The 27,924-nt window shown below is 41.9% G+C and overlaps 2 protein-coding genes across 18 annotated transcripts in view; one reads left to right on the top strand and one right to left on the bottom strand.

Annotated features, from left to right (window-relative positions):
- FGFR1 (fibroblast growth factor receptor 1) overlaps window positions 1–1,139 on the top strand; it is a 45,248-nt gene extending 44,109 nt beyond the window's left edge. For all 9 annotated transcript variants that reach the window (XM_019626805.1, XM_019626807.1, XM_019626806.1 and 6 more), the window contains one exon: window positions 66–1,139. In XM_019626805.1, the coding sequence (XP_019482350.1) occupies window positions 66–242 (177 nt within the window). In that variant the 3' untranslated portion in view covers window positions 243–1,139. The remainder of the gene's footprint in view (window positions 1–65) is intronic.
- LETM2 (leucine zipper and EF-hand containing transmembrane protein 2) lies at window positions 754–25,296 on the bottom strand. 9 transcript variants are annotated; one of them, XM_019626815.1, is made up of 10 exons: window positions 24,808–25,296; window positions 23,304–23,384; window positions 20,477–20,620; window positions 14,405–14,542; window positions 13,459–13,659; window positions 11,861–11,980; window positions 8,726–8,839; window positions 6,789–6,881; window positions 6,371–6,472; window positions 754–5,623 (listed from the first exon to the last, which is right to left on the bottom strand). In XM_019626815.1, exons 3-10 carry the CDS (start codon window positions 20,552–20,554, stop codon window positions 5,561–5,563), a joined length of 909 nt encoding a protein of 302 aa, XP_019482360.1. In that variant the 5' UTR covers window positions 20,555–20,620; window positions 23,304–23,384; window positions 24,808–25,296; the 3' UTR covers window positions 754–5,560. The 9 variants fall into 9 exon arrangements, with proteins under 9 accessions (XP_019482360.1, XP_019482363.1, XP_019482364.1 ...); XM_019626818.1 differs by lacking the exon at window positions 24,808–25,296 and adding an exon at window positions 24,521–24,795; XM_019626819.1 differs by lacking the exon at window positions 24,808–25,296 and adding an exon at window positions 24,160–24,243.
- Between the last annotated feature and the right edge of the window lie 2,628 nt (window positions 25,297–27,924).

Below are 27,924 nucleotides of genomic sequence, written 5' to 3' on the forward strand. Positions count from 1 at the left end.
TGAATTACTACGGCCACAGGGAGGAGAATGCTGGATCCGTTGTTGTTTTGTCTCTCCTGTCACAGGAGTACCTGGACCTGTCAATGCCCCTGGACCAATACTCTCCCAGCTTTCCCGACACCCGCAGCTCTACCTGCTCCTCAGGGGAGGATTCTGTCTTCTCACATGAGCCGTTGCCTGAGGAGCCCTGTCTGCCCCGACACCCAGCCCAGCTTGCCAATGGCGGACTCAAACGACGCTGACTAGCACCCCAGCACTGCCCCTCCCCGGACTCCATCCTCAGCTGTAACCCTCAGCCACCACTCCCCGCTGGACTCACTGCCTTCCCCTTTGCCCCTTTCCTACTGGCAGGAGCCAGCCGCCTACCTGAGGCCTTCACCCCACTGAGCTCACCTCTCTTCTTCCTCCTCTCAACCTGCTTGTGAGAGAGAGGAACAGAGAGGCAGGTACTTGCTGATGGCCACTCTGTTCCCTCCCAGATGTTGGACCAAGACCCCTTCCTGCCACCTGGCATTGCCTGGAGGGTCAGGGAGCGGGAGGTGAGCAGGCATGCAAGTGAGAGCTGACTGGGCTTTCTCGTGTTGGTTTTGTCTGCTTCACCGTAACCCATAAGCCCCCGTGTTCTGGTGGCAGGTGCCTCGTCCTCAGGGCTACCTGCAGTAGTAGTGAGGGGAGGTCAGGGCTTCGGGCCTCAGTCGAAGGCGACCTCTGCTCCAGATAGATGGTGCCAGTGGCTTATTAATTCTGATACTAATTTGCTTTGCTGACCAAATACCTGGTGCCAGAGGACGGGGAGGCGGAGGCTAGGAGCAGTGTTGTGGCCCTGGGGCCCGGCCCCAAACTGGGGACTTTGTACATAGCTATGAAGAAAACACAAAGTGTATAAATCTGAGTATATATTTACATGTCTTTTTAAAAGGGTCGTTACCAGAGATTTACCCATTGGGTAAGATGCTCCTGGTGGCTGGGAGGCATCAGTTGCTATATATTAAAAACAAAGAAAAAAGAAAAAAAGGAAAATGTTTTTTAAAAGGTCATATATTTTTTGCTACTTTTGCTGTTTTATTTTTTTAAATTATGTTCTAAACCTATTTTCAGTTTAGGTCCCTCAAATAAAAATTGCTGCTGCTTCATTTTTATATGGGTTGTGTGACAAGGGAGAGAATGTCAGCTGGAAAGGAACAAGACTTAACGGACCCTAGGTCTGTCTGTCCAGAGGGTACTGCGCGTTCCCAGCAGTTTTATCCTAACCTCTTCCTCTTGGGTCCTGCACCGAGACCTCAGGACAAACCTCTTACCTCTCCAATGCTTTTGGAAAAGCAGGAGACGACGACGTCTGTGTAATGGGCAGGAACCTCCTGTCAGTGCACCAGAGGCCCTGGGCCAAGAGCCAAGGCTCTGCAGCTCTCAACCGGTTGTTGATTGTTTCCTCAGGGGAAACTGGTGAGGTTGGGTAGGTCAGAGGGTCAGAGAGGGAGGTGGGAACCTACCTCGGAATAGCCAAGGGGAGCTAGAGAGGTGGAGGAAAGCTCAGGATTATTCAACAAGGGCCTGCAGGAACTCAAACCCAGATGTGTGCCTACCCCCTCTGTGTGGGTGTGGTTTTGCCTGTGCTGCTGTGTGAGGGCAAACGTGTCACCTACGACTAGTTTTACATTCAGGTAGGTCCGCTGCTTCATGTTTCCCAGCCTGCTCTGTGTTCATGGTCCTCCCCCACACCAGGCTTCCTGTATCCATGTGACCAGGCTGCATGTGTTGGGATTATCACAGATCTTGGCCTCCTATAGTTCTTGTACAAACTCCACCCCATCCCTCAGGAAAGGGGAAAAATTCTCTGAATGTTTGTTTTTTGGCTGCTTGGAAATTTACTTCCTCTGCCACCTGCTGGTTATCCCTGCGCTCACCAGGTGCGTCCTGGCTCCTTAGAACGCAGTGCTCAGCCTCTATAATGGAAAGCTTGCTTTTTTTGCTGGGTTACTGCTGAACAAAAGAAAGTTCAATCCACTTTCATTTCTGTAGGGAAAATGGAATTGCTGCTTTTAAGTTTCCTTTCTGAGCTAGCTATTTTTTGGCAGCTGCAATGTTGGCCACTATTGTAAATTAGTTCTCGTATCCTTGTGTCTGTAAATATACAAATGTCAACATATTACAGTTTCTGTTTATTAACGAAGGCATTATTTGGTGAACAGAGCCAGGAAGTGAATTTTAGCTCTTAGTACTAGGTCCTTTGCACGTCATCGAGGAGTATGCTTCCAAGGGCAACCTACGGGAGTACTTGCAGGCCCGGAGGCCTCCTGGTCTGGAATACTGTTACAACCCCAGCCACAGCCCAGAGGAGCTGCTCTCCTCCAAGGACCTGGTTTCCTGCGCCAATCAGGTGGCCCGAGGCATGGAGTATCTCACCTCCAAGAAGCTGTGGCACCTGACAGCTTTCCTGGGTAAAGTTGGGGTGGGACCTTATAGTGGTGTCTTTCCTTGTAAAATAGTGATGATAATTTCTGCCTTGGCCCTTGAATCTATAAAGAGTTTTATATGCCTTCGGGAGAGGTGCTGGATAAATATAAGGCACTATTACAACAGTGATGTCTTCGCTGTTACCACTCAAATCATCCACGAATGTCCCCAGAGACTAAGCTGCCTGTCTAATAAAAGATAGTGAAATTGACCTGAGAGAAAATGAAATGACCGTTTTACTTAGATGACCAGATTGGGTCTCCTGAGGAAAGGAATCCAGTTTATCTAATGAAGACGACGTGCTGTCACAGCACTGAATCTGGTTTCCTGAGGGTTAAAAGATTAGGGCCTGGGATCACCACAGCATTAATCAATAACTGCCTTTCTGCCTTTTCTAATTGTGATAGGCTAGGGATCATCAGTCCCTTGGTACCGCTAATGTAATGTATTGATCTCAGGTAAGTAAGATTGAACCTCACATGAAGCAAGAAATCTATCTCAATGACAGTGAAGTCACTGTGTTTATCAGCGGCCACTGGGAGGAGCCAGCAGGCCAAAATCTCAGTACATTAGGTAATGTGTCAGTCTGCTTGGAAGTTCCATTAGTAGGTGTGTACTGTGGTGACTGGCAGATCTTTTAGCCTGGTTTTTAGCATTACAGAACATGTATTCGACATCATCAATGTGACTCATATTGTAATGACTAAACTTCAGAATTAGACACAGCACAAGTGCAGGTCCATGAATGCCAAGTGCCACCAGCACCTCTCTATTGTAGCAGAATTTTCAATGTCTAAGATATAGGCCAAGTCTGACATCACCAGTGAGGTTGGGTTTTAAAAAACGCCTAAAATTATACTCAGATTATTAGCAGCTGGTACAGCTAAGGCACATGCATCTGGAAGGACGAGGAGAGAACAGGGAAAGGAGAAAGCTGTGTAGCAACTGGGCATGGTCTTCTATTCCTTCAGCTGCGAGCCAGGGAGAGAGAAGGTCAGCAAGAACCCAAATGGTGGGGAAGACTCAGCCTTGGGCAAGTTCTCTCTAGGTTGGCTAGCAGTCCTTATATTGTACTGCCTTCAAGATATTTGTGCCGGTACTTACAAGTTATACATTTAATGGACACAACAACTAGAGATTTAATTGTCTTGTTACTCCAGTAGGGACTAGGGTTGGTGATGTACTGGGGCTGGTTCTTGAGCCAACTGCATACATCTCTTCCCAACTCTGTTGTTCAGTGGCCTGTTGGTAGCTTGAAGTCAGCCATGTGGGAGTATTTACATCACTGGAATCTGCAAATGCTACAGATCAGCCCCTCCCTCCCCCCCAAAGTTGGTTGTTAATTTACCAGAACACCAATAGCTCAGTTTCAACATGGAGCTAAATGTAACAATCATGGAACCCCACAGCCAAGTGCTGTAAGTGATGAGAACAAAGAAGCAACCTTGACTTCTCTGAACTATCTAAGAATGGGAAGAGAGGTGGTATCAAGTGTCTCTGATGCCTGTTTATGAAGCAAAAACGGGTGAAGGCCAACTGGGGTCAAAAGTGGCCAGGGGCCCCTTGACCTAACCGTTCCTACTCTGCTCACAGGGAAAGCCAGAAAGAATTGTAGCCCAACAGTACCTGTGCATCATTCAGCGTCAACAGGATTGAACAAGTTAAGTAGCTAATCCCTTTCCCACAGTCAACACTTGAAATGTGAACTAATTAAACAGCTATCATTTTAAAAGTGGGGAAATTTATTGTGAATCACCTTGCTCAGCCAATGACGAGACCCATGAAATGCTGCATAGGAGGGATTCATCGTTCTCAAGGAACTGGAGTTCATTAGCAGGACGTGGTGGGGCTTGTCCTCTGTTGGAGAGGAGGTTTAGGAAGCTCGTAAAAGCACATATCCTTGCTATGAAATGCTGATGACAGTCCTCATTTAGGTGATTCCAGACAAGGAGATTTGAGTTTTACTTGGTTTAATTGATTCCTATCTAAGTGCTTTCAATTTCATAGAAAGTAAGGAAATCTATTGGGTTGTCGGAAAAGTCATGACGCATTTTTGCAACGAAAAACAGAAAACATGTCATGACTTTTCCGACAACCCAATAATTTCGTCACCCACAGGCCAAGATACCTATTCCCTGCTAAGCGCTCCCCAAGGGAAGAAAGCTGTTGGTCAGCTGCATGACAATCTATTATATTGTTTTTTCAGTATGGACGATACTGAAAACACTGAAAATAAATATCAGAAGGTAATATTTGTTGTTGGGTAGCATGGGGATTATATCAGACTTGAACAATCCCTATGACTAACAAATAGTCTTGTTTGTGAAAGACAAACATACCAGAAAAACACACCCAGCCCAAACAAATGGTTAAGTCTTAAACCCTTAATTATGTTTCCTAGCAAAATGGTGGCTAATGAAAGCCATATGTGCTAGAATCGTGGCCACCTTCCAGGTTCCTGCAGGCCCAGAGGGGGATGTCTCCAAACAGCCAAGCAGCAGTCAAACCTTTTTGATTGCCAGTCTGTTTAACTCCCCATTTTATTCTCCAAGAAGCTTTTTTCTTTATATCCAGAAAGATCTTACTGGGGAGTATATCCATTCCATCTCATAAGGTAATTTGTTTTCAGGGTAACTATTCCTCCTGATGGATCAGTCAATCTGAAAAAGTTGGTCAGGTGCTCTTAAAATCGTTTTTGGAGTTTCCAAGTTCTTACTCAGGTTACCAAGCCATAGGAGACAGAGGTATCTAAGGCACTAAGTTGGTTCCATTATGGAAAAAGTTTCCTCCCTTAAAGGATGTGGGCACAAACATGAAGGTGTTAAAAACAGTATGGGGGGGGGCACTTTACACAAAGTTAAGTGGGATGACATAATGGTACAGAGGAAATGGGCTTTGCAGTTATATTTTTCTAAATGGTCTGAACTTGGTCTCACTGCTGACATCATCTGGAATAGTTATAAGGCCTCAAAGGACTGCCCCAAGGACTAAATGGTTGATCCTCTACTCAAACCAGACACAGATAGTCTTAACTGGGAGGCCCTTTATGGATGTCACTGCCGAAGGCAGGAAGCTGGAGAGAAAGAACTTCATCCTCCAGTAGTCCTTATGCTCCTTTCGAACTAGCCTTGTTGTTTTGGGTTGTCTCCTGTGACTTGGCCTGGAGTGTCTAGGTACAAAACATAAGGACTTTAAGCACTGGTCACAATTAGATGTGTAAGTTCTTTAGGAGTCCCCTTTTAGCTTCCTTAATCAAAATAATGACAAACCACAAAGTCAAATCTGAGTTTGTAATTTACCTTGGTAATAAAAATAAAGACATGCAAACCAGACCCCTGGATGTCTACACCATCTGTGTGTTTACTGGTGCTCTTTGGTCCTCAGGAGCCAGTAGAGCCACTCACTCCACAGTTCAACTCCCCCATAATCCCCCCCCCCCACTGTTGACTGTGTCATTCCTTCTGCTCTTGTCCCAAATTCCTTTACCCAAATGGGAAAAATGGATAGATAAGTAATTTCTTATTTACACACATTTCTCCTAAGATTTAAATTGCTTTCTTGCTAGTATTTCCTGACATATGAATCCTGTGTGAAATACACAACATATGGGAACTATTTCCATCTGGCACAAAAGAAAATAAGAATGCCTATATTATAATTAGCTCCTAGACTTAACATATTTAGGTCTGATTTATGACTGCATTGGTTTTTTTGTTTTGTTTTGTTTTTTTTCTTTTGGATAATTGAGTTTAAAAAATGTAGTGGTTATAAGATGACTAAAGTTCAGCCTACAACTTCCTGTTTGGATGACAGGAAGAACTACGCAGTATTTTACAATAGTTACAATTCTAGATTCTCACTGCCCTTAGAAACAACTAGAGGGAAAGGGATTTTCTTTTTTTAGATAATACTTAACAGCTTCTTTAGCAGAAGTGATGGATCCTTTAGGTAATGAAATAGGTATTGATGGTGGTGTGGGTGATGATGTAATTGATGGCAGTTGCATACATTTTTCATCCTTAAATATCAGAACCAAGAGTTGGGTTACTTATTTAAAACAATGTGCATTAGATCTATAGTCACACTGCCATGACTACCAGGAACCTGGAACAACTACTTCATATTCTGGCACAGATTCAAAAGGCAAAATATAGAACCTAACTACATATAGCCAAATGCTGAACTTTCTTAGAAACAGATCAAACTGTACAATAAATATTCCTTATTAAAGAACACCACTGAAGTTCAGTTTAATTAAGGGGGTTAAAAATAGAGAAATTAACTTGTTACTTTCATTTTTTAACCTAATTAATCATGAAAAGTAATGATCTAACCTTAGTACCCTTCAGCTGAGGTGCTAAATCCACCATGTTCTCTTTAGATTCAGGGGAAGTAGGTGATTCCATAGGAATATCTGTCTTCGGAGCCTAGGGAAGGAGAAAATATTTTATATAAGCATAAGCTTTCTGCTGTTCCTGCCTCTCAGAAGCACTTCTACAGTAGTTGATGCCTTCAAGCACAATTTGCTTTCCACCAAATCTCTAACTTCCTCCAAATATACCCTTTATGAGTAACATGACATATGTTACTGAAATAGCAATTTAGTATTATTTATCTTTGAGTTTTGAGCACTCAGTATACCAAAGTTGCACTTTAAATAGATTCTAGCATTTAAAATCCTCAGTCATTAACAAGCTACTGGTTTGCCAATTTTGGTCCTATTCTTGGGCTCAAAAACCAAAAGTTGCCATTTCTCAATTACTCATCAGTTTCTAATAGCATTGATATAACTTAGTGAAAATTGATATCTTTATCATTTTTGGTGTCTAATAAATGTTGCCTTATTTATTATAATGGTAGGTGCTGCTTAATAGAAGCTGCAACATGAGGAAAATGGAGGGAAGGGGTGATATTTTAGAATAGCCACCCTGTCTTTAAGAATTGCATTAATTAGATTTGAAAAATATATTACTGCTCTTTGGAAATAAGTAATTTCTTTGTGTACTTTGGAGGAAAAAGAGCTACATATATCCAAAATTATAGGATATTCAATTTGATGTGTAAATTTTTACAGAACCTAGCATGCTACTTGTTCTCATTTTGTATATATGGAGAACAGAAGTTTAAAAACATGGGTTTAAAAAAAACAAACAACCAATAAAATACCTAGGAGCTTGTCATTTTGTCCTTAATTCTTTGGTCTTTCTCAACCATTCCAGAAAGCAACATCTGGATAAAGAGTTTATGCCCATCTACAATAATTCTGAGAACCCAAATTTAGCTCTGAGACATTGTGCTATTCCAAGATTTCCTTGCTCCTGACAGCAGTCTAAGAATGACAAATAATTTTGGTCTGTCTTAAAGTCCAAAGATAGAGTAAGAACCCAGGAGCTTGCCTTTTAGAACATGGTCCGTGCTCCAAAGTTGTTCCTAGTCTCCCTAGAATCCTTCCTGGACAAAGCCCAAAGCCAGATTAGTTTCTGGAACTATGAAAAGGGAAAGCAAGATGGTGTCTCCTGAAGCACATTTTTATGCTAGACTTCATATAATTTCCCATGGCTTGTCCAAGGAGTCAACAGCATAACCAAGATTAAAAATGGTTGGTCCTTACTCCAGAGTACTAAGTCTAAGCTACTAAACCACATGTGCAGCATCTTATATAATGGTCTTTCCTTTCTCATCCATGCAGTTTCTGAGGTAGACATGAAGCCACAAAGTAGAAAAGTGAGAGGCCCTTTCTGATGGACCCAGAGCAAGATGCTCTAGTGACTGGGCCAAGCCTGGGTTCTTCAGTAAAATACAAGGAGAAAAAATGCTGCTGAATTAAAGGCAACAACAAAAAAAAGACTAAGAAAATGAGTTGAAGACAAAAAGTTTACATTCTAGAGTGGCCATTCATGGCTTAAAAATGAATAGGTATCTGGACAAATGAAACAGACATGACAGAATGGAACCATTCAGTCTCAGAGGGGAAAGAGTGGTGGGGAAAAAAATCAAGTCTGCTAATGAAGACTAGATAGTGAATGAGAAAGAAGAAACTGTTTGTAAAACTAAAGCAAGCTGGGATTAAAGGCAGTAACAGCCCTATAGCTGAGGTAGTTTCAGTAATTTTATTTATTAGGGATTTAAAAAAGATTTTTCATGCCAATTGGGCCAAATTCCAAAATATATACCAAAAGAAATGCCAAATCTGACTGCAATAGAAAATAAGACATCTGTGAAGAGGCCCTAGTTATGGAAATCCAGATTCTCCATGCACCCAGCTACTTACCTCCCCACTTAGTGGGATCTCAATTGGCTTTGGCTTCATGTCTATCAGGTAGAAGGTTCGTGACAGGAGCAAAAGAGAAGGAGGGACATTCTCCTTCAGGTGGAGGTCCTGCCACTGGAGAATGGGAGGGAAATAAACATGATAGAATCACAGAATGTTATAACTGGATGTGACCTGCAATCATCTACTGCTTCCTTGGTTTCACAGCTTCCACAGGTGCATGCTGATAACTAGCGGCAGAAAGAGGATAAAAACATTCGTCCCCCAGTGTTTGCACCAGTGGTTGTATCCTGCATCCCCCCCCCCCCCCCCCCCCCCCGTTACTCCAGTGGGATCACTCTCAGAGTCGGAGAATGTTCAATTAAACTCTCAAACCAATTGTGGATCAAAGAAGCTGAGTATCTTCTCTTAAACACAAAGTAGATAATGTTAAAGAATAAATCAGCCTCATTCTTAACCAAAGAAATAAACATTAAAATAATAATGAGATGTAAGTTTTCAAGTACCAAATTGGCTAAGCTTTAAAAAAAATATGGTTTTTTAGATCAATATAATACATGCAGAAGTGACAAAATTCAAAAGGTAAAATGTAATCGATAAAAATAAGCCTGCCTTCTATGCCTCTTCTCTAGCAATCCTATTTTCCTCCTTAGAAGCAAGCACTGGTACCAGTCCTTTATATAACCTTCCAGCGATATCCCATGCATATACAAATATACATATGTATATGTTTTTTATTTTTACACAAAGGGTGACATATACACACTCTTTTTTGTCTTTGCTTTTTTTCACTGAAATAGGTGTAATTAAAAAAAATACAGTGAATGCTAATGCCGAGTGCCATCCAATGGAAAGGCAAGGATCTTTAATATGGGAAGCAGTGTGTTGAGCCTTAGTAAGCCTTAGTAACTGTGTGATGAGTTGCAACTTGTTCAGTGCAGTCAGTCAGGTATAAGTTACAGTTGAGAGGTGTGTTTTAAAGTGTGCCGTAAGTCATCCTCCATCATGACAACACTCCGTGTCACACATCGTTTGTAGTATACAGCAATTTCTGTCGAATAAAAACATTACCGTGTGTCCTCATCCACCTTATCGCCAGATCTGGCACTGTTCAACTTCTGGCTCTTTCCCAAAGCCAAAATGACCATGAAAGGTAAACGTTTTGGATCAATTCAGGACATTGAAGCAGCCACTACAATACAATTAAAGACACAAAAGAGGACTTCCAGAACTGCTTCAGAAAGTGGCAAGAATGATGGGATAAGTGTGTTTGAAGCCAGGGGGAGTATTCTAAGGGGGATTAATGGCAATGTGTATTTTACTGTAATACATTTTTTTATTTAAACATTCACTGTATTTTTTTTATCACACCTCGTATGTCATCTTGCACATTGAGTTATATCAGTAGATATAAAGCTGCCTCCTTTTTAAACATCTGTAAAGGATTCCACTATATGGAAATGTGATGATTTATTTGACTATGCTCCTATTAATGAGATTTATGCTGTTTCTAATCTTTTGCTGTTATAATCAATGCTGCAATAGATAATCTTGTAGATATGTCATTTTGCACATGTGCAAGAACATAGAATAAATTCTTAGAAGTGAAATTGCTGGGTCAAAGTAAATCTATTTAAAAATTTTTAAAGATATTGCCAAGCCTCTATGGAGGCTTTTACCAGCAATGCATGAGAGTCCCTCTCCCTACACCCTCACCAACACGGTGTGTTATCAAACGCTGATCTTTGCCAACATAATAGGTAAATGTGGTATCTCATAGTTTTAATTTATGTTAAGATGTTTCATGTTTAACATTTTTAGATTTTTTCCTTTCCCTAAAATGTCTTCCCATATCCTAACACAGAATTTTCTGAATACTATATAGTGCTGCATATCATATGGTTGCATTAGTAGCTTCACGCCCTTATAGTGGGGGTTGTAAAATGGGACACCCTTTCAAGAAAGCAATTTGACAGTATGAAGCCACTTAATACTCTATGTTCAAGAAAGAAATTATTTTAATACCTCTTTACAATATGTTCATCTTCCAATTAGAGCAGGTCCAACATATAAGAGGAAATAGCTACCTGTATGGTTTCAAAGTTACAACAATGGCTCATATCTCAAAATAATTCGTGTACACTTTATTGCACTTTTTACAGTTATAGGAATGAGAACTTTAATAAGAGTTACTCCTTTGTTTTAAAACATTAACACTCAGTTAGATTCTGTTATCTGAGGGAAAAATATTAAACATTTGTTACCAAAGCTAACACTGTACACTGGTTTGGGACACTAATTGCGAAAGCAGTCGGGTGAGCCACCAGGTAAGATTAGACCTCCAGATAGATCCACACAGGTAACAAGCCTTATATTAGAGATTTTGCCCAGGCCCTTACAATACTTGGAGCAGGCAAAATTCTAAGGTGTCCCTGAGATTCCGGTCCCTCGTGTACCCACAACTTCTCCTAGTTATGTAGTCAAACACTAATCTAGGTGCTGCTGATTTTGCAGATATAACTAAGGTCCCAAGTCAGTTGACCTTAAGATAGGAAGATTACCCAGGTGGGTCTCACCTAATCACATGAGACCTTTAAATCTGGAGCTAGAGATAGAAAACAAGGGAAGTCAGATATTCAAAGCATGGTGGCTGGGGGGATGGGGGGGGGGGTTTGTCATGTGAGAGGTTCTCCACTGCTAGCTTCGCAGATGCAGGTGGCCTCCAGGACAGAGAGTAGCCCAGGGCTGACAGCCAGTGAGGAAACAAGGACCTCAGTCCTGCAGCTGCAAGGAACTACATTCAGCCAACAAACTGAACGAGCTTGGAAGTCGTCTTCCCTCCCAGCCTCCAGAAAGGAACACAGTCTGCACTTCTGACCTACAGAACCATGGGCTAATAAATGCGTGTTGTTTTAAGGCAATATGTTTGTGATCATTGGTTATGCAGGATTAGAAAACTAATACAGTACCCTGTCTCAATCAAAAATGAATCTAGCTGCTTCAGCATCACTGCTCCATTAAATAAGGCAAACTAGATAAGATGGTTCACTTGCCAAGTAGAAATCACAAAACGAGGTCTGCAAATTGTAGGGATGAGAGTTCTAGTGAAAGGGGCCCAGGAACACTGCCACTTACCTCTGTGAGCTGTTGTCTCAGTTGTTCCTCAGTGAGACCCAGTGATCTCATCCCTCGGGCCCTACAGGCAGCTTGTAGCTCTGACACACTCAAAGCATTAACCCCTTCTTTGGCGATTATCTGAAAGAAGTATAAGGAATGGTAGTGGATCTTATGGTTTTTATTTTACTTAATCCCTAAATTCCAACAAATCAGGGGACACAGAGGATCTGACGCTTTCACACTTTATCCCCTGCACTGACTACTGCAAAGGCCCCGAGCCTAAAACAACAGGGTGACTTAGGAAAGTGTAGCAGTTGAGATAGAGGGAATCCTGCCAACAGGTATTAATAATCTCAGAGCTATTTACATAACTTCTCCCCAACATTCTGTCACCAAAGTAATTATTTTCCCTCTTGACTTGCATTTCATCTGCTTGTGACATCTCTCCTCTTCCCTTTCACGGTAGTGTTAGGATTCATTTAAAAAACATTTCAGGGCTGGTCAAGTGGCTCAGTTGGTTAAGAGCACGAGCTCTGAGCAACAGGGTTGCCAGTTCGACTCCCGCATGGAATGGTGGGCTGCACTGCCACCTCCCATTCCCCCCCCCCACCAACTAAGATTCAACACGGCACCTTGAGCTGGGCAGCCAAATGGTGACTGGACTTGGAGCTGAGCTAGCTGCGCCCTCTACAACTAAGATTGAAGGACAACTTGGCTGTTCCCCTTTCCCAATTCCCCAACACTGTTCCCCTTCCCCCAATTCCCCAATAAATTCCTAAAAAAATAAAATAAACATTTCACTTGAAAAGCTTTCAATGTACCATTTGTTGCATGTCCCAGTAGTGTTGTTTCCCTACTATCCCCTACCACCAACCTCAGAATGGCCCTAACTCTCTGGTTCACAAAACTCCCTCAATAAATAACAGTTTCTGCTTGGTGTGACCCGAAACTGTGGTACTTCTGGGACCAGTATTGTTTGTTCCAAAGTTCTGAAAGCAAGAAGTGAAATCCAAATGGGTCCAATGGGATCATGCTTCTCAGTTCTGGGACTCGTGCTCCCTCAGGCAGAATGCTTTAAAGCAGCTGATTCTGATTCAAGAAAGATTCTTTCCTTTTTTTAAAGGAGTCTAATTAGTAGTTATAGTCTGAACGGTGCCTTTCTTTCATGTCTAGGCTCTGCTCTCTCTCCCAGTATTATGCATTACCACCCCTTCTTACCAGGCAAATTCACCCAGCAGAATATTTACTTTGGCACCAGCTCTGTGGGAGGGGAGCAGAGGTGTGGGAGTAGCACACTGTCCTTGGCAGTAAGGAGACTCAGGAATCTACTGAGCTGCTATTCCTTCCCAGGGGGTCCTAACTGCTCTAGATTAATCCCAGCTAAGACATCCAAATTATGATGGCCTTCTCAAGAAAATGAATAGGATAAACAACTCCTAAAATGAGTAAGCAAGGTTCAGGTTGTCATGGTAATGGTTGTTTAAACCACTCATTTTGCCAGAACCAGTCCATGAGCAGACAGACCTAACAGAAGATATTGCACTTCATCTCTGAGCCACCCAAGACATATCTCCCAATGTCTTGCTAATTCTCTACAGCGATAGTTAAGCTCTTACTTCATCATCTGCTTTTATAGACTTCAGTCTCATCAGGAGCTGAAAGCGGAGCAAATTGTTGGTTCCAAAGGACTGCAATTCCAGCAGTTTGCAAAGGGCAACCAGCTGAGGTCGATCTAAGTGCTCCAGGGTAAGCTGATCCTCAAATAGTTTGGAAAAGCGAACTATCTCCTTTGTGCTGGGCTTGTGGCCTGTCTGGACCTAGGCAGTGGGACAAAAAGGCTAATTAAAATATGTTTCCTAGGGGGCCGGCTGAGTGGCTCAGTTGGTTAAGAGCTCGCTCAAGAGTTTGAGCTCTGAGCAACAGCGGTTCGAGTCAGCCCGAGCTGAGCAGCCGCTGAGCTACCAACAGGTGGCAGGATGGCTCAGCTAAAAAAAAATAATAATAATATGTTTCCTACTTAATTTAGCCTTCCCAGTAGACTATTTGAAAGACATGTCAAAGCATTTATGGATTCTATCTTATGTTTGATAATGGGACCTGTAGTAAAAAGAGGAGGAAAGAAATCTGTTCGAAGTCAGACTAAATCAATCAGAAGTAGTTCAAAAGTTTGACTCCACGGGCCGGCCGAATAGCTCAGTTAGTTAAGAGCTCGCTCAAGAGTCGAGCTCTGAGTAACAGGGTCGCCGGTTCGATTCCCGGCCCGAGCTGAGCTGCTGCTGAGCTGCCAATTGGTGGCAGGATGGCTCAGCTAAAAAAATTAAAAATAAAATAAAAAGTTTGACTCTAATTCTACTGTTCTTTCCAAGAAATTATCAATGTCTTTAGCACACTGAATGCTTTAAGATAAACACTTCTGCAAACTACTATCAATGCTTGCAATATTGTATGTATATAACTTAGATTTGCAAATTCAGAGATTGTGAACAATTGGGAAGATCCACGATGACATGCTTTTTTCATGTCACTCCCAGCCCAGAAGTTGTTTGGTATTATATGAAAGACCTGTTTGACATAGGATGAAAACTGGGTAGAGGCATCTCCCAGGTTGGCCCTGTTCCTCCTTGCCATTTCTGTAATCGTTTCTTGAAGAAATTTTGCCAGTTCCAACTTTGCAGCCATTTTCTTTTTCTGTTTTTCTTCCTTAATAATACAAAAGGAAAAAGTTAATCAATCCTTCATGATTACAACTTGGTGGATAAAGATGAGAGAAAAATCACTGCCACCTTGTTATTGTTGATGCCTATTTCATGTATTAATATTACTGTCATACTTAATTGAATGGGTTTTGTGAGAACCAGAGCAAATAAAAAGTAACCTCTCTTTCTAGCTTGTCTCCTTAATCTTATCTTTTCTCACTAATACAATGATCATAAATATTTGATAGATTTAAAATGGCCCCTGAATGGAAGGCTTTATCATTAATTAGAACGAGATACTAATTTCTTAACCTGGTGCAAACAAACCATCTAGGCTGCTAGTTGAGCCAATCCCTGGTCTGGATTTTTGCTTGGCCCACAAACCAGGAAATTAACTCTATGCTAAAGTAGCTATAGTTTAAGTAATGCAAAACAGACACAATTTATTACAATACAATGAGTTAAGGGCTATAACATATGAACAAAGTACTACACAGAAGAGAATTACGTGTATATTCTTAAGACACTATATTGACCATAATTCCTAAATCCTTGTTCATCCTCAGAAATGTTGTAGGGAAGCATTTTCAAAATAACGATGGTCAGGATTCAGGGGGGTGGAGAGAAACAGTAATATATATGTTATATAGATACATATTTTTTAAGTTGCCCAAAAGATTCTAATAATCACCCAATCATAGCAATCATTAGTTTTGAGAAAGATCTTAAAGACTCAGCAAATCAATCAATCAATCACACAATGGAAATGCCATGATTAGAACCCATTTAGTCATCCATTTCATTCATCCATATCCATATCCATATCCATATCCATATCCATATCCATATCCATCCATTTATTGAGCGTCTATCATGTGCTAAGTGCTGGAGATAAAATGAGCAAAAACAGATATGAATAACTGCCCTCATGGAACTTCTAAGCTAATGGGAGAAACAAACATTAGTGACTAATGATAATCTAGTAATTCCACAAATTAATGTAAGAGTATAATGGAGAAGAACAATGAAAGAGAAATGCATAGTACAGCGATCTGATGTAAATAGAAAGCTAGCACTCTCGTTTGCTTGCTATCTCTGTTTTCATGGAACAAAGAAACAAGAAAGTATTTTCCAGGACCATGGCCATGACGTGTATATATTTATGTTCAGGGAATGAGTGGAGTTGAAGAAGGAGGAATATTTAGATATATCACCTCCTCTATTCCCCCATCTTCCTGCATTCACTAACACTTTGCTTTCCTTGGAATCCCATTGTATTAATTCTAGATCCTGATTACTTTTATTATTATTATTTTTTAAAGATTTTATTGGGGAATTGGGGGAGGGGGAACAGTGTTGGGGAATTGGGGAAGGGGACCAGCCAAGTTGTTGTTCTTCAATCTTCATTGTGGAGAGCACCAGTCGCCATCTGGCTTCCCGTCGGCAGCTGGTGGCCTCTAAGCTCAATGTGGCCACCATCCCATGCAGGAGCTGAATGAGCAGCCTTGTTGTGAAGAGTGCCGCTCTATCCACTGAGCCATCCAGGTGGCAGCTCAGCTCAAGGTGCCGAGTTCAGTCTTAGTTGCAGGTGGGCATAGCCACCATCCCATGAGGGAGTCGAACCAGCAGCCTCATTGTTAAGAGCGCCAGCCCTATCCACTGAGCCATCCGAATGGCAGCTCAGCTCTGAGCTGCTGAGTTCAGTCTTAGTTGCGGGGGGGCATAGCCCACCATCGAACAGGCAATCTTGTTGTTGTTACACCAGCTGAGCCATCCTGCCACTTGTTGGCAGCTCAGTAACAGCTCAGCTTAGGCACAGAGTCACTGGCCCATGTGGGAATCGAACCGGTGGCCCTGTTGCTCAGAGCCCGTGCTCTTAAGCCAACTTTTAACCAACTGAGCCACTCGGCCAGCCCAATCCTGATTACTTTTAATGTAAGTAAATTAAACCACTGTCGGGCAGTTAAATATTGCAATTTGATTCTACCCCTTAAGCGTATCTCAAATCTATCTTTAAGATTTTATTTCCAATGCCATGTTTTTAATTTACGCTTCATCATCTCTCTCATGCTATTGCAGTAGCATTCCAGCTGATCTCCCTCCCTTGGCTTTACCCTCTTCAATCCTTCTTGCTAGCAAACTTACTTTTCTAAAACAAAGATCTAATCAAGCTACCCACCCTCTGCTGAAATTTACCTTCCATTATTTACCACGGTCAAAGGTAAAGTCTAAATTCTTAGGGTGGTAGATGCTTTCCAACTTGACCCAACATATCACATGAGAAGATCTTATCTTCTGCCATTGATCCCCATGTATTCCAAATATAAAGACCCAATCAATGGCCCCTGGTTGTATCATACTCTTTTACGCCATTAAGCTACTTTAAGTGCAATTCTTTCTATCCTGAATGCCTTTCAAATACTGTGTTAAAATTCTACCACTTTTTAAGTCTCAGTTCCATAGTTACCTCTTCTGTGAAACATTTCCCAATCTGATTTAAAAGTTGCCCTCTTTGTCCTCTCCTAGTATTGTGTTCCTATCTTCATACCACTGTCTAATAGAGTGGTATGAAGATATGAACAGGATAAAGAGAATGAAGGAGCTGCCTCGGTTTTCTAGCCTGTCATCTTCACAGTAACCATCAAATGAGGACCCCTCTTCTCAGGAACTATTCATAAGCATTAAAGAGTCCATTTGGTTGAACAAGTCATGCCTACTGTTCAACTAGTCACTGCAGTAACAGTTGATATATGTTTGCTTTATTTTTCAACAGTTGAAAACAAGTTAAGCTTCAATGGAGAAGGGGTAGTTTTTTCAACAAATTGTGATGAAAAAACTGGATATCCACATGCAAAAAAAAAAATTCTTGACACTGATGTTAAATCTTTCTTAAAAATTAATTCAAAATGGATCATAGACTTAAATGTAAAATTCAAAAACTATAAAACACCTAGGAGAAAATCTAGGCGACCATGAGTTTGACATTGAGTTTTTAGATACAATGTCAAAAGCATGACCCAAGAAAGAAAAAATCGTTAAGTTGTACTTCACTAAAAACATGCTCTGTGGGCCGGCCGAGTGGCGTGATGGTTAAGAACTGGCTTGGGACACCAGAGGGCCCGGTTCGGATCCCACATGTGAAGGCCAGTGACACTGCCCTCCACAGCTGGGATGCTGAGCAACGGCTCAACCTGGAGCTGGGTTGCCATGAGTCGCCGGCGACGGCGTAGGCTGCAGCCCCTGTGGCAGTGGGTTGCCATGGGCTACTGTGTGTAGCCAGCAACCAGTGTGAGCGGCCAGCAGCCACAGTGAGCGGCCGTCCAGAAGCCGGCGACTGATCTGCCTCGCCTGGGAGGAGTGCAGTGATGGTGCCAACTTGGGCCAGTGAAGCGGCATCCTCCACAACTGGACTGAAGAACAGAACAACAGCAACTTGTCTGTTCCCCTTCCCCCAATTCCCCAGCACTGTTACCATCCCCCAATTCCCCAATAAAAATCTTTAAAAAAATAATAATAATAAAATAAAAACATGCTCTGTGAAAGACACAGCTAAGAGAATGAAAAGACAAACCACAGTCTGGGAGAAAATACAGAGGGTGCCGAAAGAAATGTGTACACATTTTAAGAGCTGTTATCTTAAAATGTGTATACATTTTTTTGGCACCCCCGGTATTTGTAAAACACGTATCTGATAAAGGACTTGTATCCAAAAACATACAAATAACTCTTAAATCTCAACAGTAAGAAAATGAGCCCCATTAAAAAGTGGGCAGGGCTGGCCAAGAGGCGCAATGGTTGAGAACTGGCTTGGGACGCCAGAGGGCCCCGGTTCGGATCCCACATATGAGGGCCAGTGACACTGCCCTCCGCAGCTAAGATGCTGGACAGCGGCTGGACCTGGGGCTGGGCTGCTGTGAGTCGCCGGCGATGGCGTAGGCTGCAGCTCCTGTGGCAGTGGGTTGCCATAGGCTACCGTGTGTGGCCAGCAGCCAGCGTTGAGTGGTCAGCAGCCGCAGTGAGTGGCTGTCCAGAGGCCGGTGACTGATCTGCCTTGCCTGGGAAGAGCGCAATGATGGTGCAAACTTGGGCCGGTGAGGCAGCGTCCTCCACAACTGGACTGAAGAACAAAATGACAGCAACTTGTCTGTTCCCCTTTCCCCAATTCCCCACCGCTGTTCCCATCCCCCCAGTTCCTCATAAAAATCTTTAAAAAAAAAAAAAGTGGGCAAAAGATTTGAACACACCTCCAAAAAGAAGACATACAGATGACAAGCATATGAAAAGATGCACAACATCGTATGTCATTAGAGAGTTGCAAATTAAAATAACAATTAGAGGGCCAGCCGAGTGGCTCAGTTGGTTAAGAGTTCACTCAAGAGTGTGAGCTCTGAGCAATAAGGTCACTGGTTAGATTCCCGGCCTGAGCTGAGCTGCCTCTGAGCTGCCAACAGGTGGTGGGATGGCTCAGCTAAGAAAAGACAATAGGGCCAGCTGAGTGGTGCAGTGGTTAAGAGCTGGCTTGAGACGCCAGCTCTGAGCAGCAGGACCACGGTTGGGATCCTATATTAGGGCTAGTGACGATGCACCCTCTGCAACTAAGATGGTGAACAACAGCTCAACCTAGAACTGGGCTGCCGTGAGTTGCTGGCGACAGTGTAGGCTGCAGTGAGGCTGCAGGGGGCTGCTGTAAAACTACTGTGAGCAGCCAGCAGCCAGTGTGCGCTGCCAAGAGCCGCGGTGAGCAGCTGTCCAGTGGCCGGTGACCAATCTGCCTCACCTGGGAAGAGCTCAATGATAATACCAACATGGGCCTGTGATGCAAGGTCCTCCACAACTAGACTGAGGAACAAAAGGACAGCAACTTGTCTGTTCCCCTTCCCCGATTCCCCAATAAAATCTTTAAAAATAATAATAAATACATAAATAAAATATAATTAATTAATTAATTAAAATAATAATTAAAGAGCACTGCATACCTACTAGAATGGCTAATATTCAAAGCACTAACACCACCAAATGCTGATGAAGATGTGGAGCAACAGGCACCCTCATTCATTGCTGGTGGGGATGCAAAATATACAGCCACTTTGGAAGACAGTTTACCAATTTCTTACAGAACTAAACATCATCTTGCCATACAATCCAGCAATTGCTCTCCTAGGTATTTACCCAAATGACTTGAAAGGTTATGTCCACACAAAAACCTGCACATGGATATTTTTAGCAGCTTTATCCATAATTACCAAAAATTGGAAGCAACCAAGATGTCTTTCAATAGGTGAATGGATAGATTGTGATACATTCATACAATGAAATACTATGCAGTGACAGAAACAAATGAGCCATGAAAAGACATGGCGGAAACTTAAATGCATATTGCTAAGTAAAAGAAGTCAGTCTGAAAAGACTACATGCTGTATGATTCCAACTATATGACATTCTGGAAAATGCAAAACTATACAGATAATAAAAAGATCAATGGTTGCCAAAGGTTAAGGGGAAAGGGAGGAGGGACAAACAGGTGAAGCTCAGGGGATTTTTAGGGTAATAGGACACTGTGATGAGAGATACATGACATTACTCATTTGTCAAAACCCATAAAACTATATATCACAATGAGTTAACCCTAATGTAAAGTATGAACTTTAATTAATAATAATGTATAGATATTGGTTCTTCCAATGTAACAAATGTACCACACTAATGCAAGATGTTAATAATAGGGGAATGGGGGGGGTATCTGGGGATTCTCTGTACATCCTGCTCAATTTTTCTGTAAACCTAAAAAATGCTCTAAAAAATAATTCTGTTAATTTTTTATTAAGTTTTAAAAATCTGTGAGCATTTGAGATCTTGCTCCCCAATATATTTTGTCAGTTTTGGCTTAAATAAACTCTTATAACCATTCTCAAAAAAAAAGTTAAGAAACCCTACATACCTTTTTGGATTCACTTTCAAAAGTTGATGGCAACATCTCTGGGAAGAGTTTCAGAAACACTGGTAATAAGAATTCCATGAAGGGTACAATTATGAACACCAGAAATGGAACCAGGCGGAAGAAGTCAGCACAAGTCCTCAATAGCTAAAGAATTAAATACATATGCAATATTCATTATTTTAGGACATGTCCCAGACACAAAAACTAAAAAGCCTGCTTTGTTTCTTAAAGTGTTAAAAACACAAGACATTTGCTGCAGCTGTTTATAAAATGGAAAGGTGGGCTTTTCTCTTTTTACCATATTTCTGAAGTAATATTTACGGGATATCTTCAAGGAAATCTATGACATTCAAAACATATTACTGGTATCTCCTAGCTTTCATCTAACTTAGGGGTCCGTACTTTAATAACTTAGTATCTGTTAAAGTTGGTTTTTAAAATGTATATATTTAATATATTAACAACAGTTTGTACTTTAGGTGCACAGATCAAACCTGCAACCGCCCAACTCCTTGGAGAGATTAGAAAACACAATTATGCCGCTGAGCTGCCAACAGGTGGCAGGATGGCTCAGCTAAAAACAAAACAAAGCAGAAAACACAATTATAACCATTCTATAGGCAAATATATACAAATTTTAAGAACTGTGCTTAAAGTTGTACAGCAAGTCAGTTTGCAGACAAGTACGAAACTCAGTAAGAAATCCTGGTTAGAAGTGGCCAGTTAGCTCAGTTGGTTAGAGCACAGTGCTCATAACACCAAGGTTGCCGGTTCAATTCCCACATGGGCTACTGAGCTGCACCCTCCACAACTAGATTGAAACAACTACTTGACTTGGAGCTGATGGGTCCTGGAAAAACACAGTTTCCCAATTTAAAAAAAAAAAGAAATCCTGGTTAATTACACCAGTTAGTATTCCTACTCTGGGATTTTTAAAATGAATTTTGAGTTTAAAACTTGATTCCTAAATAGTGCATTTTAACTTTACATTTTCTTTCTCAAATATTCTTGCCTACCCTTCGTCTCTCTCGTCTGGTCAGCACCTGTCCATGCAACAGCCTCCAAACCATTCTGGCAGCAACTTTGGTGTCAATCCAAAGCAAATAGAATCCATTGTAATAATATTTAAGTTCATCCATAATTTTTTGTCTATAAGACTGCTTTTCTTCCTTAGTCTTCATTTCTTTTGTGGGCTGAGGGCTTGTCCCCTGTGGCTTTTTGGGGGTTTGCTGCAGCTGAGGTTTACCAGGGACCTCTTGTAGCCAGCATGCTGATGTGTGTAGCTTTTGTATTATTCTAGTTTGTAAGTGAAGTACTTTACTGCCTGACTGACTAGGACAGGAGTACTTCTTGCTTCCACAGTTCTTCATATATGTTAAGTGGGAATCTGGCAAGTGAAGAAATGCAAGTGATGGGAAAAAAGAAGAGCAGGTAGGATGGACAAAATGGCTAGGGCATCTGGAATAAAGAGCAACATCCTCTGAGTTGAGCACAAACTATTACAAACTTAAAAATTAAAGAAATAGATACTATATCTGGTTAAAATAAAACAATAGTTTCAAAGCCTGCATTTTAAAAGCAGATGGTGTTCATCAGTGAATGAAATATAACTTTTTACCCCAGTTGAAGAACAGTATGCTTTATGGTTGAATAATATACTCTAGGAGAAATAGTAATAAGTTAATTCCTAAGAATCATTATATTAGAAGTTAGAAACTCTGTCACTATTCATTTAAAATTCTATCAGCAAACATTTTCCTGCCAGGGATTATGTTTGAAAGTTCTGTCTCTATCTATTATCATAAAACAGGTAGAAGACTTGTGTCTTCAGCTACTCAACAGGAATACTGTTTGAAGAAACTTCATGGTCCCTTGGGGGTTAACCAATCACATAATACTGCCTTGTCCATGTCGTGCCCATGGACTCCCTCAAATGAGAGGCACTTACAGCCAAAATGCACCTTTACCTAAGATTCCCAAAGAACATTAGCAATAAAAACTAGAATTGGGCACCCCAGCCAGGGACCTCTACATTCTAGTTTTGCAATAGCTCACAATCTTCAGTTAAAATAGCACTTCAGATTATTTGGAAATAAAAATAAGATCATGTAGGCAAAGAAATTCCTGGCAAAGAGCTTTTGGCAAAGAGATGGCTTTTTCCATTCTTTCTTTTTGAAGCATGACAAGATAAAACACTTTTTGAATGGCCAAAAAGGAAAATGTACAATGTATCTGGCACATAGTAAGTTCTCAGTGAATATTCTTTGGAATAAATACCGTATTTGCCGGCGTATAAGACGATTTTTTGGCCCTGAAAAATATGCCTCCAAGTGGGGGGTCGTCTTATACGCCAGGTACACTTCAGATAGACTGCCCATATAACAAACTCTGTATTTTGAGTGGAAATGTTAGGGGGTCGTCTTATACGCCCAGTCGTCTTATACGCCGGCAAATACGGTAAGTGATAACAGACTTTGCAGTTATAGGCCTTAGGACTGACTTGTTTGCCAGCCATTTTACTCCTTTCTACATCTAAGGGCCTCTTGTAACATTCATCAATTACAGAGGTGTCACTCTAAAACCACTGCATCTTCTAGCTTACCTGTACTACACATCTACAAAATTACTCAGCCTGAGTTCTGAAGTGTACAGAAAATTTGGGATAAGTTTAAATACATTAAAATGTCAGCTTTCTGAAAACCAACATAGTTAAAACCAACAAAGCTTTAATTGTGTACTAAGCCTATCCTTTTACATATATCTGTTCCATCTAGAAGCATAAAGTTCATATAAATATTGGGAGGAGGGGAGAAATTCCAAGGCTTACCTTGTTCGGGCAATAGCTAAGAATGTAGTATAATTGTAGAAGGCCATATTTATATTTGTTTCAACTAGCCAACACAGGGACCTGGGCAGAAAAAGTAAACAATTCAGTATTTTAAAAACACATCATTATAAAGATATCAGGATTTAAGTGTTTTTAACTATTGCAAGGGTAAAAAATTTGCATATTCGATTCAAGGTGTAAAATCTCTCTCAAGTTCATTTCCAACAATCATGAATAATGTTTTCTTAGCCCTGGATTTGAGAATGGTACTTTGGGATCCCAACAAATAGAAATGACCTTTAAATATGATGATGCTCATAAGGGTGATATAGTCTTCAAAGACATTTTGATTTCTGGTCAATAATACCTAGTAATCTACTTGAGTGGTTGCCAAGTACTCAAGAAACTAAGCAAGACACAGCTATTCATAACCTAAAAATATAGGTAGAAAGTAAATATACTGGGTTTGTTTTCAATTAGCTTTTTTCCATACTTGGTCAAGCTGCCCCAAGCTTTAATTAAAGACTGAAGTACTCACTCATCTCATTACGTAGCAGTGAAGATACACATGGTACTTACTCATAGTCAAGTCGAGGTAAACCAGTTTTGTACTAGTGATTCCCCAAAAAGCCCAAACTGAGCTTTATACCTTCAAATAAGCTTTACCAAAACCTTTCTCCATCCGGTGGCGCTTTTCAGCCAAGGGCAGCAATGAGCCTTAGTATCTCAAAGTGTCAACTCTGCTTTCCTGCAGCTGGGAAGGAAGTACCAGGGTCTCTCCTGGACGGAAACCTCAACCACAGAGCTGACATTTTGATCAAGAGTTCAAATAATACTTTGGAACATCTGAACCTACTAAGGGCGGGTGGTCTCATGCTGGAGGGAGACCAGACCCCTTCCCGCAGTCAAGCCACACTCTTTCCCCCGGCACTCCAGCCGGGGCCTGCGGTCAACCACATCCCAGGCGGGCGGGGCCAGGCGACGTGCTCCGCCTGCGCTTACGCACCGCCCACGCCCACACATGCGGGGGCAGCAGGCTCCCCGGATACCTTCGCTTCCGGCACTTGACTACACCGGGGCAAAACGCGCCCTCGGCTTCCTCTCCCTGTGGCTTTTGTGCGCGCTGTGTGTTGATGGACTGTGTTTACTGTGGTGGGGTCTGGGGGTGTTTCTTTGTATTTCGGTGCGGGGGTGGTGCAGGCACTGGGACGACGAACCTTGTTGGCGATCCAGGTTTATGGAAGGTAAACAAGCAGCAGAGCGCGGGGTACGGAAGAGAATAGAGGAAGCGAAGCACGGAAGGAGGGGGAATGAAGACTGAACTCCAAAGTTGGGCGGGCGAGGGGACGAGGTCAAGGGCTGAGGAGAGCGCTGTGGGCAACTGGAGACGGTTGGAAAAACAGCGCTGATGGGAGGAGCAAGATGCGGAGGAAGCGCGCTCCGCAGAACAGGCTGGCACGGTCCCCCAAGGTACAGCCTGAGGATTTGAGCCGCCCACCCGTACCTCTGGTCGGCTCCCCGGAACGGCTGCCTCAGTCCTCCAGTCCCTTCCCGATCTGCACCCCCATCCCCAAGCTAGAAGGGCCCGAGGCCAAGTCTATGGCTCCACCTCTTTCCTCGCCGGTGACGTCACGCTGAGTGACGACACCACCCACCAATGGGCTCTCAAATTCTGGGAAGGGAGGACCTCCTTCGCGGTGGCGGCCCTGGAGGAGGCAAGGTCTGTTTCCCACCAGCGAAATGACTTACTTCCCTACTGGGTTTAGTTTAAGGAGTCTGCTAGAGGGCCCAAGGCTGACGTTTTTCTGCCTGTTTACACTCTGTAGGTTGTGGAGCAACCTCTCCGAAAACCCTTCATTGAAAGCTGCTTTAAACAAGCTCTTACCCTACCGATAGCGTAATATGCCAGATAGTAGCTATGGTAACCATCTGGGAGTCACGAATTACATCACTTTCATGTATTTCCCTCCTCCGCCCCTTCCAACTGCGCAACTGCATGTGTGTGTGGGGGGGGGGCGGGGGGGCGGGGTGCAGTGGGAAGAGAGAGTGGCAGAAAGGGCGGGAATGGAAAGGAAAACATTCGTCTCCCTTCTTCAGGACCCAAGACTGGAATGCTGTGAAATCTTCATATGGCAATCTGAATTGTACTAAAGCAATTGCTTTATAAATGTTCTCTTAACAGGTATAGTTTATGACCAGTACTTTCTGTAGAAATCTCAACAATTAAAATGTGGATTATTGTAGCTGTGCAGTGACATAGGCGGCGACACAGTTTGGGGGACACTTCAATTCCTAGGATGGGGAACAGCCATTTTGGGGAAGTGAAAGATCTAGAAATGTTCTCGCTCCCCAGTCATCTCTATCCGTCCATTTTATCTGGCTGGCTCTAAAAGGAAGACAAAATTTTTAGTAGCTTTTCTTTAACACTAGATAGAAGGGAATAGCTTTCTCACGGAACACTTCTTTGAACATGTGTGCTGACCACAGACTTTACTCATCTGGGCTGCACATTTGTAAGAATGAAAGATGGCGGTTATTAAAATTCAAGTTTTTTTAAAAAATACAGACTGCTTTTAATTCATAACGCATTTTTTAGCTAATAACTGAATTAACTGTTAAACAAAATTTTCCAATATGGCCACTAGAGGGCCCTTTGTGCATGTCTGATGCCCAACTTTGCACATAAAGGTTTCACTTCACATTCCATGTTTACTAAAATTAGCAAAATCTACAAAGGTTTGGTCTCTTTATCTTTCCTTCCCTGAAAATTCCCGATGGTCAATTTTGAGCTCTAAAAGGTTAGGTAGTATAATTTTTATATTAATTTCATAAATTAATCATTGCACTATCAAGTACCCACCCATACTTTTCTGGAAAAGATCATAAAGGATGCAAAAATATTCCTTTCAGTTCCTTGGGAGACATTTTGTACCTAGAAATATTCTTATTCATGTATTGTATTCACTTACAACCAGGCTCAGTGAAAACCATTAAGTATTCATAAACCAGATAAACAATTCCAAGATCAGTATTTGAACGATGAACTAGATTTTCTACCATGGCCATATGTCAGCAATCCTATTCTGAAGAGGGAAGGGTTAAGAATCTTACTGAAATCCGTTTGTTCAAAGCAATGTCTGTTATAAGGACCGGTGATTTTTTGACTTTGAGGATAAGTGATTTATCACGTAAGGAGGTTTTAGATATAATCTTCAAAAGAGAAACAAAACAAATTTCTTCATAACTCTGGCCCTGAGAACTGTGTTAGGTTGCTGTCTTAATGACTTCTTTGCTCATATTCTGTGAAGAGAAAGCATTTCTGAACCTCAGAAGATGTTAGATGCTAAAAAGGTAAAGTATTTTAATGGCCATTTCCCTAAGTATGGCTCCAGATCAAATATTATTAACGATGTATTTTCTAATATTTTACAGGAAGAGACTATGCATCTACTTCACATTAATTTTAAACTCTTGTTGGCATAGTTTTAGAAGCAAATTAAAATTCCAGGGGACAATTTACCAGGTTCTCCTCAAGGGGAAAATCCAGGTTTCAGGTCAAGGCAACAGTTTCTCAACAAAACAAGGTAAACATGGGAAGGTTGGAAAAGAAGGATGGAGGTAGAAAGGATCACAGGAGGGAAAAAAGACCAATTTAACTTTTCTTCCCAGGAGATAGAATCAAACTTAAATAAGCTCAGGTGGCCCCCTTTGGAGGTCTGTGTTCCAAAAAGACATTTAAAACAAACAAAAACATGCTTGTATTGATTGCTTTATCTTTTGGTACTACACAAAGCATAGGTACTACACAAGCATAGATTTAAAAATATTTAATGAATAGTACTGGGACTACCAATTCTGAATATCATCCTTAGTATTAACAGGGTTATGTTTTTAAAAACTAACACATAGTAATCACTAAAATAATTGATCTGTAAGAATCTTTTAATTTCTTACTTAAGTAGTATTTAAAGATAAAGATATCAGGAATTTCTTGTAACGGTACCAAATAAATCTAGCACTATAAACGACTATGGAGAGTATAATGTCTAGTAGTGACATAGCTTTTTATCGGCAAAACAGAGCAGAGTTTTGGTTTCCTCATTTGATTGCTGCCTGTGTTTTTCCTTTGTACATTCTCTGCTGCAACGTTCTTGTAATTATCAACTGTACCCAGGAAATATCACCAAATCTGCACACTACTGCAAGACCAATTTACTGTGTCACACCCCAGGACTTTCTATTGTATAACATTTCTAGGATGTGGAGGGCTAGAGGGTTATAGAGAATTTTGGCTCTCTTCCTCCTCTCGTTCTTGCGTGAACTCTGTCTAGGACAAATGTCCTCGCATCCCTCGGAGGGAAGGTCTGGCAGCGAACAGTAGAGGGCCCAGGCACGTGACAGGCACCAAGCCCTCTGGGTCCCTCGGGGTGCAGGGTACAGTCAGCTCTGACGTCCTCGTGGTTACCCACAAGCCTCCAGGCCCGCAGAGCGAGCAGGAAGAAGGCATGCGGTGCCGGTGCCTGCTAGGGAGGTCAGCGCTTCCACACAGTGACCGAGACGCCGCCCAGGCTTTCTAATGCTTGCAATGGGGAGAGAGTGTGTGTAGGGAGGGTGGGTAGGT

Source organism: Hipposideros armiger, unplaced genomic scaffold (assembly GCF_001890085.2).
Source record: "Hipposideros armiger isolate ML-2016 unplaced genomic scaffold, ASM189008v1 scaffold_690, whole genome shotgun sequence".
In the NCBI taxonomy this organism is placed as follows: domain Eukaryota; kingdom Metazoa; phylum Chordata; class Mammalia; order Chiroptera; family Hipposideridae; genus Hipposideros; species Hipposideros armiger.